The sequence below is a fragment of the Gigantopelta aegis genome, chromosome 2, assembly GCF_016097555.1.
Source record: "Gigantopelta aegis isolate Gae_Host chromosome 2, Gae_host_genome, whole genome shotgun sequence".
In the NCBI taxonomy this organism is placed as follows: Eukaryota; Metazoa; Mollusca; class Gastropoda; order Neomphalida; family Peltospiridae; genus Gigantopelta; species Gigantopelta aegis.
The window spans coordinates 49,199,207-49,220,381 of NC_054700.1; the positions used below are offsets into that span (position 1 = coordinate 49,199,207).

General features: G+C 38.6%; 1 protein-coding gene across 1 annotated transcript; it reads right to left on the bottom strand.

The window, feature by feature from the left end:
• Window positions 1–438: 438 nt before the first annotated feature.
• Window positions 439–20,116, bottom strand: LOC121378825. The gene is made up of 12 exons (XM_041507162.1): window positions 20,069–20,116; window positions 16,411–16,582; window positions 15,605–15,734; window positions 11,469–11,599; window positions 11,004–11,202; window positions 9,759–9,903; window positions 7,415–7,547; window positions 6,002–6,172; window positions 4,656–4,712; window positions 3,892–4,106; window positions 1,746–1,975; window positions 439–637 (listed from the first exon to the last, which is right to left on the bottom strand). Exons 1-12 carry the CDS (start codon window positions 20,069–20,071, stop codon window positions 532–534), a joined length of 1,692 nt encoding a protein of 563 aa, XP_041363096.1. The 5' UTR covers window positions 20,072–20,116; the 3' UTR covers window positions 439–531.
• Window positions 20,117–21,175: the final 1,059 nt, after the last annotated feature.

A 21,175-nucleotide genomic window follows, 5' to 3' on the forward strand; every position in this document is an offset into this window, starting at 1 on the left:
GAAAATATATTATATACACAAGAATATGAAAAACGAAAAGATAGTAGAGTCTTGGTTGGGATGGACCCCCCCCCCCCCCCCCCATATCAAACTGATTCTCCCAGTGCTTTGCCACAAAAACAGATTCTACTGATTTATTTTGATTTCAACTTATTTTCGTGCTTATATCCAATTAAGGTTTAAGCACGCTGTCCTGGGCACACATCTCAGCTATCTGTGCTGTCTGTCCAGGTAAGTGGGTTAGTTATTCGTGGTTAGTAATTGGTTAGAGAGAAGAGGGTGTAGTACACCTACCCATTGAGACTTTAAGAACTCGCTTTGGGTGGGAGCCGGTACCGAGCTGCGAACCCTGTACCTACCAGCCTGTAGTCCGATGGCTTAACCACTGCGCCACCGAGCCTGGAGATTCCACTGAGACAAACAAATACAAGTCGAGGCTAGTTATAAAACATCGTTTAATCCTGTTAAGAGAGGAGGTAGGGGTGTCTTTTCTCACAAACAAGTTCACGGTGAACACGCGATAGACTGGTATCACATCTCCCTGACCACATTGCTGTTTTGGTCGACCATCTCGTAGCAAGAGACACTGCTGGATTTTGCCGACAATACGAACAACGCATGGCGGTCTTGGTCGAACCTAGATTTCAGAAAGAAAATCAGAATAATTAAGGTGATACCATTCATCAATCTCAAATTCCTAACATTTACATTTATGGTGGAGGTGGTGGATGGGAGGGCCCAGGGAAATGAACTGAAAATGAGGCGGACGTTCAATTCTCCTCTTCTCCGACATAAATACCCGATTGACCAGCTATATCTTATTGTCAATATTCTACTTTTTACGTAATCATTTGTAGAAAACTTTTTTTTTAAATTTTTTTTTTGTATAAACCCTTTTTAACGCCCTTGTAAATGAAGATTATTTAACTATCAATTAATCATTTTCTTTTTATCTAATCATTGCATAAACGATTTTTACCTTTATTATTATTAAAAAATTTTTTAATGTTTTTTTAACCTTTTTTTAACCTTTTTTTTCTTTTTAATGTTATTAACACTCGTTCTGAGTACAGTTTTAGGCCCTGGTTCAAAAATCGTGCTCGCAATGAGCGTCCTAGAATATTAAATTAATAAGCACGTTAATCCCCGACATCTGACCCGACAGTCCTTTGTGGGCATACATACATACATACAGACTAATTAAAAATGCCAAGATCTAATTGTGAGTTTAAAAGAATCGTGTACACTTTTTATTATATTTATTATGCATACATACTAGTACTGACAAGAATAAAATGTGACACTGAGATTGAATTAAGCCAAATAGGATATCATATTACTATCCACCATAGAAGTTTATTTTGTTTAACGACACCACTAGATTGATTAAATAATCATCGGCTATTGGATATCAAACATTTGGTAATTCTGACTCGTAGTCATTAGAGAAAACCCGCTACAGAGAGAGAGAGAGAGAGAGAGAGAGAGAGAGAGAGAGGAGAGAGAGAGAGAGAGAGAGAGAGAGGGGGGGGGAGGGGGGGGACATAAGCGAGGGGGTGACTCCAAATAGACATACAAAGAAAGGGATGAATATAAACAGTTATAGGAGCAACAAGCAGAGAGACAGACATACAGAGAGACAGACAAACAGAGAGAGAGAGAGAGAGAGAGAGAGAGAGAGAGAGAGAGAGAGAGAGAGAGAGAGAGAGAGAGGCGACGAGAAGCAGACGACCAAATTTATGTACTTGAGGTCAACGATTCCAGCATCTCCAGCTAAACTATTAGCGTGAAGGTCATCCCACGTTCGGGTGGGGTCGGGCATTCGTCGTATCTTGTGCTGGAAAATAGGGAGTGGCCGCGCGGTCACCAGGGGATTCAGGGCAAACACGTAGATTTTACCACTCTGACCGGCGCCGAAAAACATAAATGTATCTGTGTCCCATTTGCCAATCACAACACTGTTTAATTCAGGTCCCTGAAAGAATAATTTGAAAAAATATTAGAACTTTACTCAGAACCATAAGTTACAGTTTGTTTTGTTTAACGACACCACTAGGGCGCACTGATTTATTAATCATAGGCTATTGGATGTCAAACAGTTGGTAATTTTGACATTCGGTCTTACAGAGGAAATCTGCCTTTGATATATCAGCCGTGAGGCACTGGTTTGGACGAACAAAGCAAAATAAAACCCCACCCAAAATCCAATAAAAAAATGGGTCCGCGACAAAAGCACCTCAGGCAAAATGTCTCACATATTCCTGATGAACTCAATCCCTCGCCTTGATTATCAAAATATCTCACATATTCCTGATGAACTAAATCCCTCGCCTTAATTTCAAAATGTTTCACATATTCCTGATGAACTCAATCCCTCGCCTTGATTTTCAAAATGTCTCACATATTCCTGACAGAGCTAAATCCCTCGCCTTGTTTTTCAAAATGTCTCACATATTCCTGACTGAAATAAATCCCTCCCCTTCATTTTCAAAATGTCTCACATATTCCTGACTGAAATAAATCCCTCCCCTTCATTTTCAAAATGTCTCACATATTCCTGATGAACTAAATCCCTCGCCTTGATTTTTAAAATGTCTCAAATATTACTGATGAACTAAATCTCGCCCCTTGATTTTCAAAATGTCTCACATATTCTTGACTGAACTAAATCCCGCCCTTTGATTTTCAAAATGTCTCACATATTCCTGATGAACTAAATCACGCCCCTTCTTTTTCAAAATGTCTCACATATTCCTGCCTGAACTAAACCCCGCCCCTTGTTTTTCAAGATGTCTCAAATATTCCTGATGAACTAAATCACTCCCCTTGATTTTCAAAATGTCTCACATATTCCTGATGAACTAAATCCCGCCCCTTGAATTTCAAAATGTCTCACATATTCCTGACTGAAATAAATCCCCCCTTGATTTTCAAAATGTCTCACATATTCCTGATGAACTAAATCTCGCCCCTTGATTTTCAAAATGTCTCACATATTCCTGACTGAACTAAATCCCGCCCTTTGATTTTCAAAATGTCTCACATATTCCTGATGAACTAAATCTCGCCCCTTGATTTTCAAAATGTCTCACATATTCCTGACTGAACTAAATCCCGCCCTTTGATTTTCAAAATGTCTCACATATTCCTGATGAACTAAATCCCGCCCTTTGATTTTCAAAATGTCTCACATATTCCTGATGAACTAAATCCCGCCCTTTGATTTTCAAAATGTCTCACATATTCCTGACTCAACTAAATCCCGCCCTTTGATTTTCAAAATGTCTCACATATTCCTGATAGAGCTAAATCCCGTCCCTTGATTTTTAAAATGTCTCACATATTCCTGATAGAGCTAAATCCCGTCCCTTGATTTTCAAAATGTCTCACATATTCCTGACAGAGCTAAATCCCGCCCCTTGATTTTCAAAATGTCTCACATATTCCTGACTGAACTAAATCCCGCCCCTTGATTTTCAAAATGTCTCACATATTCCTGACTGAACTAAATCCCGCCCCTTGATTTTCAAAATGTCTCACATATTCCTGACAGAGCTAAATCCCGCCCCTTGATTTTCAAAATGTCTCACATATTCCTGACTGAACTAAATCCCGCCCCTTGATTTTCAAAATGTCTCACATATTCCTGACTGAACTAAATCCCGCCCCTTGATTTTCAAAATGTCTCACATATTCCTGACTGAACTAAATCCCGCCCCTTGATTTTTAAAATGTCTCACATATTCCTGACAGAGCTAAATCCCGCCCCTTGATTTTCAAAATGTCTCACATATTCCTGACTGAACTAAATCCCGCCCCTTGATTTTCAAAATGTCTCACATATTCCTGACAAGAGCTAAATCCCTCGCCTTGATTTTTAAAATGTCTCACATATTCCGCCGACGTTACGTCAGCCTCGCTTTCAGGCGTCACAGTTCCGTTTCCACTGCAGGCGGCGTTGAAGGTTTGCGGCTGTCTGCGGCTGTAGGCCTCGATGTCGTCGCCGCTCTCGTACACTCGCCGCTCAGCCAAGTCCAAGATAGAGAAACCACGCCCACCGAACGCTCGCACTTCGTCCTTACTCCGAGATTCAACAAACAGCCGTCCTAAAATACAATAGATGTACGTTTTCCAGTTAAAAGTTAAAAGTTTAAATGTTTGTTTTCAGTTATCTAAAAAACAACAACCCGGCTTTAATAGTTAACAATACGTCGTTGTGTTTAAAAACTAGGATCTGTCGCTTTAATCACATACTACATTATGACAGCATGATGTGTACAGTGCATCACATATGAAACTATAAAATATATGGCATTGGCATAGCCAGGTTGTAATAATGGAGGAGGGGGTGTGGGGGGGGGGGGGGGGGGGCACCCAAATTGGGTCGATGGCCACTTTAAGCTTGTCTATTAATCGTTTTACAGGACGGGGCGATAGGGAAATGTAAAAGGTGCGATGTAATAAGAGGTTGTATTTTGGCCCTATACACTCCCTACCCCCGACACATACACACCCCTGCAATGCCAGTGTAATACTGAATAGAGAGGCAAACAAAGTGCAATGAGTGCTGGAATAAATTTAATGGAGAATAGAGGTGGTCAGTGGGGGCGTTGTGTGTGGACCCGTGGCAACGTTAATTATTAAGATAAACTCACCAAGCTGAGCTGGGTCCGACAATTGAGCCTCAAGGTCTGCATCGTTGACATTCCAATCTGAAAATAAACCGATGTTTTATATAGTCCGTTCAGCACCATCTTCATAAATCAAGGCTAATATTCGTTCCTCGTATTCAGCCTTGATACATGTCGTCAAGAAATCGTGCCACAAAATGCTTAAATTTCATTGGATGCGATGAGATCTGATTGCAACGAATCGCAACGCTCCTTATAGATTCCCTTGCTATTGTAAACAAAGATGGCAGCGTCAGCGTCCGGCGGTTAATTTTTGATATTGCTTTCAAGATTGTCACATGTTACCGATGCTGTGATTGGTCAGCGATGTCATCGTGTAAGGGACATAATCGGTGTTACAAATTTTCTTCCAATAGAGGGCGCTAGTAGTGGATATCAGTAATCTTGACTACATGTATCAAGGCTGAATACGAGGAACGAATATTAGCCTTGATTTATGAAGATGGTTCAGCACTAGCCAGCTCGTGACGTCAGTGTGTAGGGTTCCCACGCCGTTTGTAGGAGGACTGCCGATTTTATTGTACACACGTTTGTTTCGTTTAACAACACCATTAGAGCACATGGATTTATTAATCATCGGCAATTACATGTCAAACGTTTGGTCATTTTGACGGCTATTCTTAGAGAGGAAACCCGCTAAATGTTCTCATCAGTAGCAGGTGATCTTTTATATGCACCATCCCACAGACAGGATAGCACATACCACAGCCTTCGATATACCAATCGTGGTTCACTGACTTGGACGAGAAATAGCACAATGGGCCCACCGACGGGAGTCGATCACTGGGCTAAGTCCCGTCCCCTTTTATTCTACAACGACACATCTGAAGGGACACACGAATGTATATATAATATTATTTGAAGCAAGGAACTGTGTGTCTTTGAGAGAAGTATTGCAAAAAGAGAAGAGAAACAAAAACCCACTTTAAAGGCGCAAACCCTAGTTTTAACTCGTAAAAAATGGACACTAAGTTTAGTTAATTTACAAATCTGAAACTCATTTGGATAAAATTACAATAGAGTGAAAGAAGAGTCTGTGACGTTAAAACGGGAAATATTCTTAAAAATAGACTAGAACTCGAATCAATAAACCGCTACTTCTCAGACGCACGTGCGTTTTTAAAAATATGAAAAATTCATGTTTTTGGTATTAGAAACATCAGGATGACCAAAAACACTTCGGTTCTACAGAAATGCATAATCTAAACAATAAAATATAAGTAATATTTGATTTCAGTGATCATAAACGGCTCTAATAGTGAAAAATATGCTGCAGTGTTTAAAAACTTTGGTCTGTCCCTTTAACTTGCCTGTGACGTCACCGGCTCGAACGTTGTCTGAACATCCCGCCTGTGTACATGCGGCAATGTCCAACTTCTTCCCTTCGTCAGTAGTAACGAGGAAAGAGGATCCCTGCCAGTCCATGAGCATTACCTTGTCGGGTTGGTAGTAGCTCTTGATCTTCCTACGAGTCATGTTTGCTGAATAAATACATTTTAAAATAAATAAATAAATAAATAAAAACAATAACTAACTATTAAGTGAGCGAGTAAATAATAATAATAATAATAATAATAATAATAATAATGATGATGATAATGATGTTGATGACGCACAATCATGTACATATACGTATATACTCATAAATACACATCCTACATACACATACACGCACACACGCACGCACATCTAGTTTACATTACAATAATACTAAAATCCTATTCTGCTAGAAATGTAGGTGTAATAATTAGGATTAGTAGCCGACACTGGTATATTTAATGATACAGTGCATGAGCAAATGTGGTGCACTTTGTTTGTGGAAATAATAATGAGCTTTTTTATTGAAGATCATCTCCATGTATCTATTGTGTGTAAAACGTACACTGACTTGAGAAAACCTTTCTTCTTTCTTTTATTAATAAACATTCACATGTACAACCATCTATTATTTGTGATAGACTGAAACATGCGACACAGTTATTTGCTTTTCTTTTTGCTTCGGGCCGGTGGTCTTAGTAGTAAGTGACGATGTCCTATAATATACCATAAGCATGCAACAAAATTACTTATTTTTCTTATGTATTTTAGGCCAGAATGAACAGTGACGATGTCCTATAATATGCCATAAGTATGTGCCAAAGTTATTTGTTTTTCTTATGTGTTTTGGGCCAGTGGCCTTAAATGGACATTCCTGAATTTGCTGCATTGTAAGATGTTTCCGACTAATAAAATATTTCTACGATTAAATATACATATTAAATATATTTTCCTGTTTAGAATATCAGTGTCGGTATATTCAATGTGTTGCTGGTCGTCTTAATATTTGTAAGAAGCCCAAACTGGAGTTTGTCTTAAGATAATTTCGTACGTACGCAAAAAAAAAAAAAAAAAAAATTAAAAAAAAAGGAAATAAAATTAAATTTAACCTAGTTCAAATATTAGAACGATCAGAAACACATTCAATATACTGCCACTAATATTTTATGCAGAAGAATATATTTGATATGTAATTACAATCGTTAAAAGTCTCTGTTAGTCAATAACATCTTAAAAATTGCAGCAAACTCAGGAATGTCCCTTTAATAATAAGGATGTCATATAATATACCATACGCATGCGCCAAAATTATTAGCTTTTCTTGTGTATTTTTGGGCCATGGCCACAATACTGACTAAAGCTCGTCTTGTCTAGAAGGATAGTTGGATCGCAGACTGAAACCTTACTTCCTCTAGCATTATCTTGGTCACTAGCGTCAATGCTAACAGCGTGGTGACTCCAGTCCTTCAGCTGAAGTCCTTTGATGTCAATCAAAGATGGCGTCCCGTCAAGGTTTATCCGAGCCAGGGCGTTGTTTTCCTAGAGGAACAAAAGGTCATAATACACGTGGAAGAACTGACCATCTCAGCATATTCCATAACAGACTTTGCTGCTATGGTGAAATTTGTCGTCAATGGTAGAGCGGTAACGTCCACTTTTGTTTCGGTTTAAAGGCATATTGTCACAGACCACTTACCTATTTAATAGTTTAACAAGTATTACCTGAACAAAAATAATTTGATTTGTTCTTAAATGTACTTTATTCAACCATCTTCATAACCACCATACTCTATTTATTAATGACATTTTGTAAAAATAATTGAATTATGGCAATGGTCCATAAATCAAAAACTAAAATTGCCGAGAGGGAGGACATGAATTTCACTCCATCATGTTTCAGTTAAGGTGATGCGATACCTAGATTTGGTTTCCAACAATTAATGTAATTTTTATTTATTATCCATGTTAGAGAAATAAGGTCCTTAAATCCTTGACAGTATGCCTTTAATGCCCCCAAAAGTCGCATGGCTATATTATAACTCATTTGAAAGCTTATTATGTAGTTTATCATATGATGGCCAAATATGGTCAGTCAGAAAATAAAATTAGGAAAGTTTTTCATCAATATGTTAATTTTACCCCAAAAAACCTTTATGTAGCAAATATATAATTTTAATAATTATTGGAACTAAAAGGTTATTTAGAGATATATAGAAATTATTATACGAGCTGGTGTCGTAATTATTTTACGAAACGTGTGTCGGGATTATTGTATTGCCCGAGCGAGAGCGAAAATAATACATGAATCCCGACACGAGTTTCGTAAAATCAGTACAATTTACACGCGAGTGTAATAATTTCTTTATTATCCATATTATCCTAATTTTAATTTTTTACGAATAACAAGATAGAACTATGACAAAACGTTTCAAACGTAACAAGAAGAAGACGACGAAATGACGTCATTTTGGTAAGCGATTACACAGAGCTAAGACGGGGAAAGCCGCATTATGACGTCGCTTCCCAAAATTACGTCATTCGTTTTGCACGTGGAATCATTATGACACACGTGTGTCATACTGGTTATATTTCCCTGAATATCTTGAACTATAGATATAATAAAGCTATTTATTTGGAAATATGTTCGTTTTTAAAAAATAAAACTGAGCTTGTATCACGTGACGCCATTTCCCCAAACTCGTGACCACATTTAGCCAACACAGCTATGATAAGCTAGAAATAATAAGCTTTCACAGGAGCTATAATATAGCCATGTGCCCTTTAGTGGCATTAAACCGTTTGCTATTGGACCGCTCTACTACAAGACTTGTGAAGGTTATCGCTACAATTTAAAACTGAAATATTGTCAGGTTTTCTTCTTTTGACATTATACTTACATACTTTCAGAAAGCCGACACTTTCACGAACCTTTTCACGGCGAACTACACCATGGCCACGTTAGTTGTTTTATACCTAGCTCATATTTATTACAATATTGTCTACCCCTTCATAAATTCTGGACCCACTGATTTTATGCAATGTTCTGTAAAAGTGTGACATGGAACATCCATAAATATATACACACATAATCATGTCCGTCTCTCTCATTATCGCTATGCTGCGCTAAATGTGTATATGTGCATTTCCCTATATCTGTCTCTGTTAAATTGTTTACATTCACTGTCTCTATCTCTCGCCTCTACGTGTGTCTCTCATCTATTTGTTTCTCTCTGTTTCTCTCTGTCTGTGTTTTTGTCTGTTTCTATGCGTAACCTCCCGCACATTTTTCTCTCCCCTTCTCTCTCTCTCTCTCTCTCTCTCTCTCTCTCTCTCTCTCTCTCTCTCTCTCTCTCTCTCTCTCTCTCTCTGTCTGTCTGGCTGTCTCTCTCTTTATCTGCCTGTTTTTTGTGTGTTTTTTTCTCTCTCTCTCTCTCTCTCTCTCTCTCTCTCTCTCTCTCTCTCTCTGTTTTCTCTGTCTCTCTCTCTCTCTCTCTCTCTCTCTCTCTCTCTCTCTCTCTCTCTCTCTCTCTCTCTCTCTCTCTCTCTCTCTCTCTCTCTCTCTCTCTCTCTCTCTCTCTCTCTCTCTCTCTCTCTCTCTCTCTCTCTCTCTCTCTCTCTCTCTCTCTCTCTCTTTCTGAAGGTATTTGGTCGACTTGGTGGATTACAACAATATTTACCATTTTGTCCCTTGCTTAAAGAACATATTTATACATGAACTTGTTTGAATTAAACAACTCTTTAAATTCTCACCTGTAGAGTGATGTAGGCCACAGTGTTATCTTTGTTAATTGCGATATACTCAGGTTCAATATTTTGAGAAATTAAAATAGTTTGTGATGTGTCGTAAGGGTTGTTACGTATTGTGTATCTGAATCCATCAGCCAACAAACCATCACTGAAAAGAACAGATTTACATAATTACTATAATGGCTGATCAATGCCAAGTTATAAACTGCTATTATATATACGTTTTTTGCCACATGGTCTAAACCTTATAAAATAATAACAGCTTAGTCACATGGGTTTAATATCGGCTTATGACACCACTATATCAACTTGATTTATTAATCATCGGCTATTGGATGTCAAAGTTTTGAAATATGTTTGACTTAGAGGAACCTCGCTACAATTTCCCATTGGCAACGAGGGTTTCTGTGTGTGCACTTTCCCACAAACAGAACAGCACATTATTTATTTTTTTCATCTACTTTACGAAAAGGTTCATAATGCATCATCGTTAATTCAGTTTTATATATCAACATGTAGTCGCTATACAGTGTTACATTGTATGCTGAAAATCTATCTTGTGTGGTATACAGATTAGGGTTTACATGTATATTTTCCATACAATTGAGGTATTGTGCAATTCGTGGACAGACATACAAACACACATACATGCAGACAAACAGGGATGGATGGACAGACAGACATACATGGATGGACGCACAGACAGGGGTGGATAGATGGATGGATGGATGGATGGATGGATGGATGGACAGACAGATAGACAGATATACAGACTGGGATGGACGGACAGACAGGCAGGCAGACACCACTCCTGTTCCCCGTTACTCTTCTGAGACTAGTTTAAGGTGAGTCATTCATAGCACGTAGATGTATATGGTATCAATATGGTAATATCTTAATTTGTTTTTTCATCACGAAGTCGTCAATTAGACAGACAAAATAAAAAAAAAATAGACATACTGGGATAAAAATAACAGACCTCGCCGTTTGAGGGCAACTATAATTATCGCTCCCCATCACTCCCATAAAACTAGATCAAGAAAAAACAATTATAACGTCTGTTAGCATGTAAATTTATATGACATCAAAAAGGTAATGTGATCTCTGCAAAATGAAAACAGACAGACAGACAGACAGACAGACATAAAGACTGAATAACGGATAGACAGACTGACAGACAGACCGAATGGCGGATATATGGATGGACGGACAGACACATAAACTTAAAACCAAACACGGAGTTCTTACAGCTGTGTCTGGTCGTCGTATCTGATGAAGCCGATCTTTGTGCGCGACTGGACGGTGCCGTCATTATCCACCTCGAGGACGTACACCTCGCCGGGCTTGTCGACGAACGTGTTTCCGCTCACGTACGGGATCCCCTCGTTCGACACCACCAGCCGCGAGCAGTCTGACGTCCACTGGATGTTGTCAGGGTGAGCGCCCACTGGAATTAGTTAATAGTACACCATTAAAAGACATCATTATATATATGCATTAATGCATGCATGCATGCACGCACGCACGCACGCACGCACGCACACACACATACATTAATACATGTATGCATGCATGCATACATACATACATACATACACACATACACACACACACACACACACACACACACACATACATACATACATACATACATACACACACACACACACACACATACATACATACACACATATGAAATTAAAATTTAATTACCGGTTTCTCTGGAAACACCAGTGAGATCATTGAATTCTGTTCTTATTCCAGATCCAAGAGGGTAGATGAACACATGACCATTTTCTGCTATGTTGTACACTCCTTCAAATGCAATGGCAATGAACGCGTGCCTGAAAATTAATATGTCGTCCATCAAGAAGGTGATTTATAAGAGAAAAAACAGAATAGATGAAGAACAAAGGGTACTTGTATGGCATGTTAAACATATTATGATATCACTACTATGATAACAACTAAACACTAACCCACTGTCCTGGACAGAGAGCCCAGATGGCTAAGGTGTGTGTCCGGGACAGAGAGCCCAGATGGCTAAGGTGTGTGTCCGGGACAGAGAGCCCAGATGGCTAAGGTGTGTGTCCGGGACAGAGAGCCCAGATGGCTAAGGTGTGTGTCCGGGACAGAGAGCCCAGATGGCTAAGGTGTGTGTCCGGGACAGAGAGCCCAGATGGCTAAGGTGTGTGTCCGGGACAGAGAGCCCAGATGGACAGAGAGCCCAGATGGCTAAGGTGTGTGTCCTGGACAGAGAGCCCAGATGGCTAAGGTGTGTGTCCGGGACAGAGAGCCCAGATGGCTAAGGTGTGTGTCCGGGACAGAGAGCCCAGATGGCTAAGGTGTGTGTCCTGGACAGAGAGCCCAGATGGCTAAGGTGTGTGTCCGGGACAGAGAGCCCAGATGGCTAAGGTGTGTGTCCGGGACAGAGAGATGGCTAAGATGGCAGAAGATGGCTGTGTGTGTCCTGGACAGAGAGCCCAGATGGCTAAGGTGTGTGTCCTGGACAGAGAGCCCAGATGGCTAAGGTGTGTGTCCGGGACAGAGAGCCCAGATGGCTAAGGTGTGTGTCCTGGACAGAGAGCCCCCAGTGTGGCTGGACAGAGAGTGTGGCTAAGGTGTGTGTCCGGGACAGAGAGCCCAGATGGCTAAGGTGTGTGTCCGGGACAGAGAGCCCAGATGGCTAACAGAGAGCCCAGATGGCTAAGGTGTGTGTCCTGGACAGAGAGCCCAGATGGCTAAGGTGTGTGTCCGGGACAGAGAGCCCAGATGGCTAAGGTGTGTGTCCTGGACAGAGAGCCCAGATGGCTAAGGTGTGTGTCCTGGACAGAGAGCCCAGATGGCTAAGGTGTGTGTCCTGGACAGAGAGCCCAGATGGCTAAGGTGTGTGTCCGGGACAGAGAGCCCAGATGGCTAAGGTGTGTGTTCTGGACAGAGAGCCCAGATGGCTACGGTGTGTGTCCGGGACAGTGTGTGTCCTGGACAGAGAGCCCAGATGGCTAAGGTGTGTGTTCGGGACAGAGAGCCCATGTCTAAGGTGTGCGTCCGGGACAGATAACCCAGATGGCTAAGGTGTGTGTCCGGGACAGAGAGCCCAGCTGGCTAAGGTGTGTGTCCGGGACAGAGAGCCCAGATGGCTAAGGTGTGTGTCCTGAACAGAGCGCCCAGATGGCTAAGGTGTGTGTCCTGGACAGAGAGCCCAGATAGCTAAGGTGTGTGTCCTAGACAGGGAGCCCAGATGGCTAAGGTGTGTGTCCGGGACAGAGAGCCCAGTTGGCTAAGGTGTGCGTCCAAGACAACGTGCTTTAACATTAATTGGATATATGTCCGAAAATATGTTGAAATGAAATGAAGAAATATGATATGTAATTTTGGTGATCAATCGATCCATCTATTCATCCATTCATTCATACATACATATATCTACCGATCCAGTGATCAATAAATTGATTCGTCCACCCATCTGTCCATCCATACATCCGTTCTTCCACCCACCCACTAATCCACCAAACGAACCATCTACACTGTTATGTCTCTTGATAAACAAGGCCCAGTTGTTCAAACCATAGTTAACTGTAACCCTAGGTTACTTTAATATTTTCCTTTTAATTACTATTGCATAAATGCAAACTACACTTTAGATTTGACTATGTATTTATATGTTTGATATTTTATCCATTGACAATAAAGACATTGTATTGTGTTGGGTGCCCAGCGATGTTAGCATCAGGGGTAATGAAAAGGCAGATTCTGCTGCCAAGTCTGCTTTGGATTTGCCTCATGCCAGGGTTGGTGTGCCCTATACTGATTTTAAACATAATAATGACTGGGACGGTGCGTTTGCGAACGAGCTTCATGCTATCAGGTCAGTCTTGTGAGAGTGGCAGTCCTCCGATACGCAGTGCAGGAAGGATGAAATAGTCTTGTGTCGTGCTCGCATCGGTAATACTTATTTGACCCATTCATTTATCTTTAAGAAAGATCCTCCTCATCAATGTGAGCACTGTCAGTGTATTGTGACCGTGCGCCACGATTTGGTGGAGTGTACGCATCTGAGACAAAGTAAAAAGATATATTCGGCCAACGTAATGTGATGGAATCATTTCGATTCCATCGAGAATTTATATTACAGTTTCTACGTAATACTGACTTTTACCTAAATTTTAATGTTATCTATCTATGATATTTGTATTTTTGCACAGTTCTTTACACTGTGTTTTTATTTGACTATTGAATTTTTATATTGGTGTTGATAATCACTTCATGTTTTGCCTTTAGCATAGTTAGACACCCAATAGCCGATGTATTTTTCGTGCTGGGGTGTCATTAAACATTCATTCATTCCTTTTATATGTTTGATAGTTCTAAATCAAGTCTCAATATTATGCCTTCAATTATTATTCATTTAAGGATTGTCTGGTATTTCTTTTACGTTCATCAAGGGGAAATGAATGATACTATTCGGTCAAAATTTAAAAGTCATTACACCTTCTTGAAAGCTTCACATATTATAGATATATCCTTATATTACTGGAATGTCCAAACCAATTCATAGGTCACCTCAGGTCCTGACCAAATGTTTATCCACGGACCATAAAGTGAATAGGTCTACGAATCACTATGACGTTTCCTTTTCTTCGTGTGTAGTCGAATTAATTATGTTTTATATCCATTAACCATATTTAATTTTAAACTGGTTTGTAATGCAACAAAGAGAAAGTAGTTGTGTTGCTTAAAATGACACCCAGCAGACACACAGGTACATATCTTCACTACTAAAACGGACTTTTATATACATTGGAACTAAAGGAAAAGGTAACTTTTTGAAACATTCACTGACTATTTGCTTTACAATTGTATACAGAATCATTACATCTTTTTCATTTTTGCACATATAGCAATGCTGGACGAGTAAATCAATATAAGATAATAAAACTTTACTGTCACCTATGCAACTTTTTACTTTTTACAATCAGAGCTTGAAATACCCCATACAAAGATACAAATTCATAAAACAGTCCACCATAAATCGTTTGACACTTTTGTTTTAAAAACAGTTTTATTTGAGTGATGAACTATGTTCTTAAAAACACAAACAATATAAATAACATTATTTTCCATTAAAACGTTTTTCTGATCGTTCTAATATTTGTACTAGGTTAAATTTCATTTTATTTTCTAAAACATATTTTTTTCGTACGTACGAAATTATTTGAAGACAAAATCCAGTTTGGGCTTCTTACAAATATTAAGACGACCAGAAACACATAGAATATACAGACACTGATATTCTAAACAAGAAAATATATTTAATATGCAAGTTTAATCGTAGAAATATTTTATTAGTCGGAAAAATCTTACAATGCAGCAAACTCGGGAATGTCCCTTTAACAAAAATTATATATGAGAAAACATGTTTTTGAAAAATAAAAGCAGACTATGGCTATAGCCTATATAGATGGACGGTATTTTGTTACGTCATTGTGTATGTTTCAGCGCTAAACCTATCCTTAGCCACTGTCGTTCTGCTAGTTAACGAATCTACCGCTGCCAAATATAATGGCGTTGCGTGCGATAGTATCGTTTCCCCCTTAAGGCTCAATAAGACAACTTGCCCATATAAAATGACGTCATCAGATATGACGATCTCTGATGACGTAATTTTTACATTCATCAATATGTGAACAAACTCCCGTTGCTACGTTTGGACCAATGGGATGACGTAATGGTGTTGTAACGAATGTAACTGAAATTTAATTATTCAGTCCATGGTTCTGGATATTTGTGTTAACCACTGGTTAAGCTGTCTAACGTTTGAACAACCGGTCCCAGGAATTCCGACTTACGCTGATGACGTTCTGCAGACCTGAACGTCCAGAGGTTTTCCAAACGAGCCGGTGAAGGTCTGGGAGATTCTCAAATTGGGCGCGTTGAGGTTGATCATGTCCACCACGTGTACCATCGACGTCTCGTGGCCTAGAAACAGCACAGGACATCTTTATTAGGCACACCAGGGACTAACTCTCGTGTTTGTTTGTTTTTATGTTATTTATTCAAAGTAATATAAAATTATGCTTTAAAAAAAAAAACCCAAATGACCCAGTGTAAAAAATCCAAACCCTCTAACCCTCCCCCACCAAAAAAAACAAGAAGAAAAAAAACAACTAACAACAATAAACAAACAAACAAAACAAAACAAAATACCAAACCAGAACATAATAAAACAAGCAGGCAAATAAACAAAAACCACTAAAAGATCCAAACAAGACAAAACAACAAACATTCAACAAACAAATAAATGAATAAATAAATAAATAATAAACAACAAATAAAAAACCCAACCCAACAATAACCCCTAAGAAACAAAACACCCAAATATAAACACGTGGTGATTTGGCAATTAATACGACCATAACATAAAGTTATCTTCCCAGAACTACCCATTAGTTAGTTTACTGGTAATTATCGACTTTTAAATAATATACTTTGTCAAATATCACTTCAGTAACAGACAAATAGGTATACTTTACAAGCTACGTTAAGGTTTATATTATAGCTCCGTCAGCTCGTTTGCTGCTGCTTCGTTTGGTGTGCAGTATACATTTTCAGACCTATAGATAAGCCTTTGTCTGTCGAATATTGTTATACTCACCAACAACGTACAGAGTTTGTGTTAGCGGGTCAAGGTCACTTTCTGTTGCAGACTCTGTTCCAAACTGGAAGTCTCCATTATCGTTAATGGGCAGCTTCAGGTATCCTCGTTCTTCCAGCTGTACTTCAGCGAGCACTGACACCACCAGCGTGGCGAAGATCCACACTAGGCTCTGGAATGTGTTTAAGAAATTCGAATAATAATAAGAAGAAACCCAATTTCACCACACCAGCTTTCCCTTTAGATTAACCGCCGAACTATGCTATGGAATGTGTCTAGGAAAATAAAACAGAAGAAGAAACCCATTTCCGCCACACCAGCTATTCGTTTGATTAGTTTGTCGAACTTCGGCAGATGACATATAGGCCTACCACGACATTTGATATGTCAGAAAGAAAGAAATGTTTTATTTAACGACGCACTCAACACATTTTATTTACGGTTATATGGCGTCAGACATATGGTTAAGGACCACACAGATTTGGAGAGGAAACCCGTTGTCGCCACATAAGCTACTCTTTTACGACAGGCAGCAAGGGATCTTTTATTTGCGCTTCACACAGGCAGGATAGCACTGGTCGGTGCAAGTGGTCTACACCTACCCATTGAGCCTTGCGGAGCACTCACTCAGGGTTTGGAGTCGGTATCTGGATTCAAAACCCCATGCCTCGACTGGGATCCGAACCCAGTACCTACCAGCCTGTAGACCGATGGCTAACCACGACGCCACCGAGGCCGGTTGATTGATATGTCAGAGTTGGAACAAGGGGTGGGTTAGAACATATTCCAGTTGGGCCTCAAGGAAGACCTCTACCACCGAACTGGGCTCTGGAATGTGTTTATGAAAGTATAAGATGAAGAAACCCACTTTTACCACACCGGCTATTCCTTTAGATAAGTTTGTAAGACGTTAGATTATGATATATACATACGACATTTGATATGTCAGCGGTGGAGCATGTGTTGGGAACGAGGATGTATGATGGTACACGACCTGCTACAAACAATGTACGGCGCTTCTGTGAGTATACCGCCAGATTACTGACGACAATAGCAACATAATGTGTCTCAAACGTTTCAATCAACATATACATCGATGATATAAATACTACCAACCTCACCCTTAAAGTATAAAACAGAACATAAAACCCCCCAGGTTAGGCTGCTAGATTCAGACATAACGGGAATAGGCTTTTGACTACCCTTGTTCCGCACAAAATGTGATATTTTATTTTCAGTGGAACTCGGCAAATGTTTCAAGTCTAACAAGAGTAGATGGTGTATTGACACTAGTTCCAATTAAAATACAGAAATGTATGCCCAGAAATGTATGTCACATTAATAACCAATAGCAGGACTGGTATCGTTAATTGTGCATTGAAAAGTGTGCTGCTACAGGCCCCCGGGGAGGGGGGGGGGGGTTGCGTAATCGACGGTCCAAAGGGCCAGAGTTGCTAGGCGTACGCACCCCTCGCACACACACACACACACACACACACACACACACACACACACACCCGCGTACGGGCCTGTGCTTCCTTTATGCTAAAACATTTTAACACATTTTGCTTGAGTAATATGATTTTTATGATATGCAGTGAAAATATAGAAGTCATATTTATATTTTTGTGAATAAATTGATGACTCAATTATCTCCCTTGTAAATTATTACGTTTTAATTATATTATTGAGGTCAGTGTCGCTTCATAAAATTTAAGTTTGATGATTACCAATGCATCTGATCGTACTTGAAAATAAGTAATTTAAGACATCTTTTCTATACAAAAAGGGACATGAAGTGCAATTACGATAAAATAACTAAAACTGATTTAGTACGAAGCTAAATAATGATGACCCAATGTCCTGTTGTTGAGTGTAAGTTAAAGTTTAAACGAGTTCGATTCGTGTTTTGTGTTTGTAGTTGTTTGTAGTTTATTTTTGGGAGGATCGCTTTGTCAGATATGTCTGCACAGCAGTATTATTAAATAATTATAAATTTAATAATTAAATAAAGACAATTTCTACTCATATTTATTTTAAAACCTCCCTGGTCAAGTAAATTTTCTAGAAAAGTTACGTCGGAAGAAATGTATCATGACGTTACGTATTATCTATAGGGAAAGCGAAATATAAAAATTAACAAAAAACGAAATATATTGTAAAAAATTTGGAAATATGTGTATAATAAATATTCCATATCATGGTGTCTTTTCGAATACGACTTTTATGTCAACTCTTGATGTGTGAAAACCATGTTGTCACTCATTGCTTCGCACTACTTGTTGACATAAAAATCGTATTCGAAAAACAAACCCTTGAAATAGCCTCTATATATTATAGTTAGTGTTCATAGTGCTCTAATGCCCATAGGAGCTCAATACAAGGTAAATAGCCTCTATATAATTATAGTTAGTGTTCATAGTGCTCTAATGCCCATAGGAGCTCAATACAAGGTAAATAGCCTCTATATATTATAGTTAGTGTTCATAGTGCTCTAATGCCCATAGGAGAGCAATCAATAAATAAAGCCTCTATATATTATAGTTAGTGTTCATAGTGCTCTAATACCCATAGGAGCTCAATACAAGGTAAATAGCCTCTATATATTATAGTTAGTGTTCATAGTGCTCTAATACCCATAGGAGCTCAATACAAGGTAAATAGCCTCTATATATTATAGTTAGTGTTCATAGTGCTCTAATGCCCATAGGAGCTCAATACAAGGTAAATAGCCTCTATATATTATAGTTAGTGTTCATAGTGCTCTAATACCCATAGGAGCTCAATACAAGGTAAATAGCCTCTATATATTATAGTTAGTGTTCATAGTGCTCTAATGCCCATAGGAGCTCAATACAAGGTATTCATATGTTACGTTTGGTGCGCACCCCATTTTTTATGATGCTAGGCCATTTATATAAGGATCACCTTTTGTTGCTTTAAAAACACATGTCTGAAGACTGGATTATGAAAGCTGTGTATGTACCAATCTGGGCTCATGAATAATGAATATATTACACAAGCTTGGAACGTTGTTTTAATTATTAAATTATTGCCATTATAAATTATAAAATGCTAGATTTTCATCCACTTGGGTTTTTTTAAAATGGGCTCTGGAGCTGAAAGGTTTTATTTTTTCATTTTATATTTTTAGGACACCGGATATATCACACAGCATGCTAAAAGTCTTTTTTGGCATAATAAAATACAACAGGGGCTGGTCGTTATTCTTAGTAATGGCCTAAAGAATGTGGTCTTGACGGAACAAAAAGGAGACCCATAGAGCCAATATGAAATGACTCTACAGCGATTTTGAAAGTACTTTTTGAAAGAAAACTTACATTTACTCATCTATAAGGTGGATTTTAAAAATGTATTATGAGGTGCTGGATGATTATACACGTATACATTATATTCTGATGATTATATATGTATATTCAATCATTTATGTAGAATATCTAGATCCTGCCAAGCAAGAACATACATTTTAAAGAGAAATATCGCACAATTCTTCATAAGTTTTGTTAATAATATAAAAAAACATCGATGAATTGCAGCCACGACGAGTTTGGATACTTTTTTAATCATTATACTATTGTATTTAATATAACTCAAAATATATATATATTAGCAAGGTGATGAATAAATATTTACTTACCATTGTAATTATGAAGAGACCTAATTTGATGAACTGCCCCAAGTGAAAGATTCGAGGCCACGTGGACGGATTTCTTATCTGCTATCCAACTGTCTCTTTCACACGTGTTCCTAAAGATAAGACTTCAGAGCGAATTCATATATCGCTGTTGGTTTAAAAAACTAATGTTTGCCTGATGTACAGAGCTGGTCTTAAAATGAGGAGAATACCCCCACAAACAGAAAAAAGGCTTTTGTTTTAAATTGCAATATATATGACGCAAGATCAAAATGATTGTGTCGTCACTGGTCCAGTGTACGATGGGCCCACTTTTTTTTTTTTTTAAAATCGTCGTGATTCCATGTCCGGCAACCCTTTGACCCTTTTTTCAGCGAACAGGAATTGGTCTTTGTTTTTAGAATAACGATACAAAAATAATAGAATTTAAAAAGGAAGAATTCATGACTACGTTAAACAAAGAAGACTGACACACACACGAACAAAAACATTTACTATATATTTTTTTATCGCATTGTATTTAAAGTTTTCAAATTAATTAAGAAATTAATAGATAATTAAAAAAGAAAAGTGCAACCAACAAATGACTAGCTCGCGTGTTCTCTAGCCCTTCTCTGATGACATATAAACATGGGTGGGCTAGAAGAAACTACTCATGACCCATTTTCTATTGTCTTTATCCATAGCAGCAAAGTTACCATGACGAGAATGCTGACAAAGAAAGTTTAAAAAATTTGTTTTGTTTAACGACACCACTAGAGCACATTTATTTGCTCATCATTGGCTATTGGATGTCAAACATTTTGTAATTTTGATATAGACTAGACTTAGAGAAGAAACCCGCTATATTTTTCCATTAATAGCAAGGGATCTTTTATATGCACAGGATAGAACAATAGACCCACCGACGGGGATCGAACCCAAACTGACCGCGCATCTGGCGGGCGTTTTACCATTGGTCTACGTCCCGCCCCCTGCTGACAAAGATGACAATACAATTGTGATACAAGAAAATGTTTACGAACAAGGGTTTTATTTAGGACTGCTATTTCAACTTTAAATTATATATAAATGAGTGTATAATTTAACAATTGTGTGATATAGGTGTGA

Excerpts from the sequence above, each read along its gene's own strand:
- LOC121378825 (XM_041507162.1), bottom strand. Across the intron at positions 11,600-15,604 it reads GTCTGCAGAACGTCATCAGC|GCACGCGTTCATTGCCATTG; the intron begins GTAAGTCGGAAT and ends ATTAATTTTCAG. Across the intron at positions 1,976-3,891 it reads ACGTAACGTCGGCGGAATAT|GGACCTGAATTAAACAGTGT; the intron begins GTGAGACATTTT and ends TTATTCTTTCAG.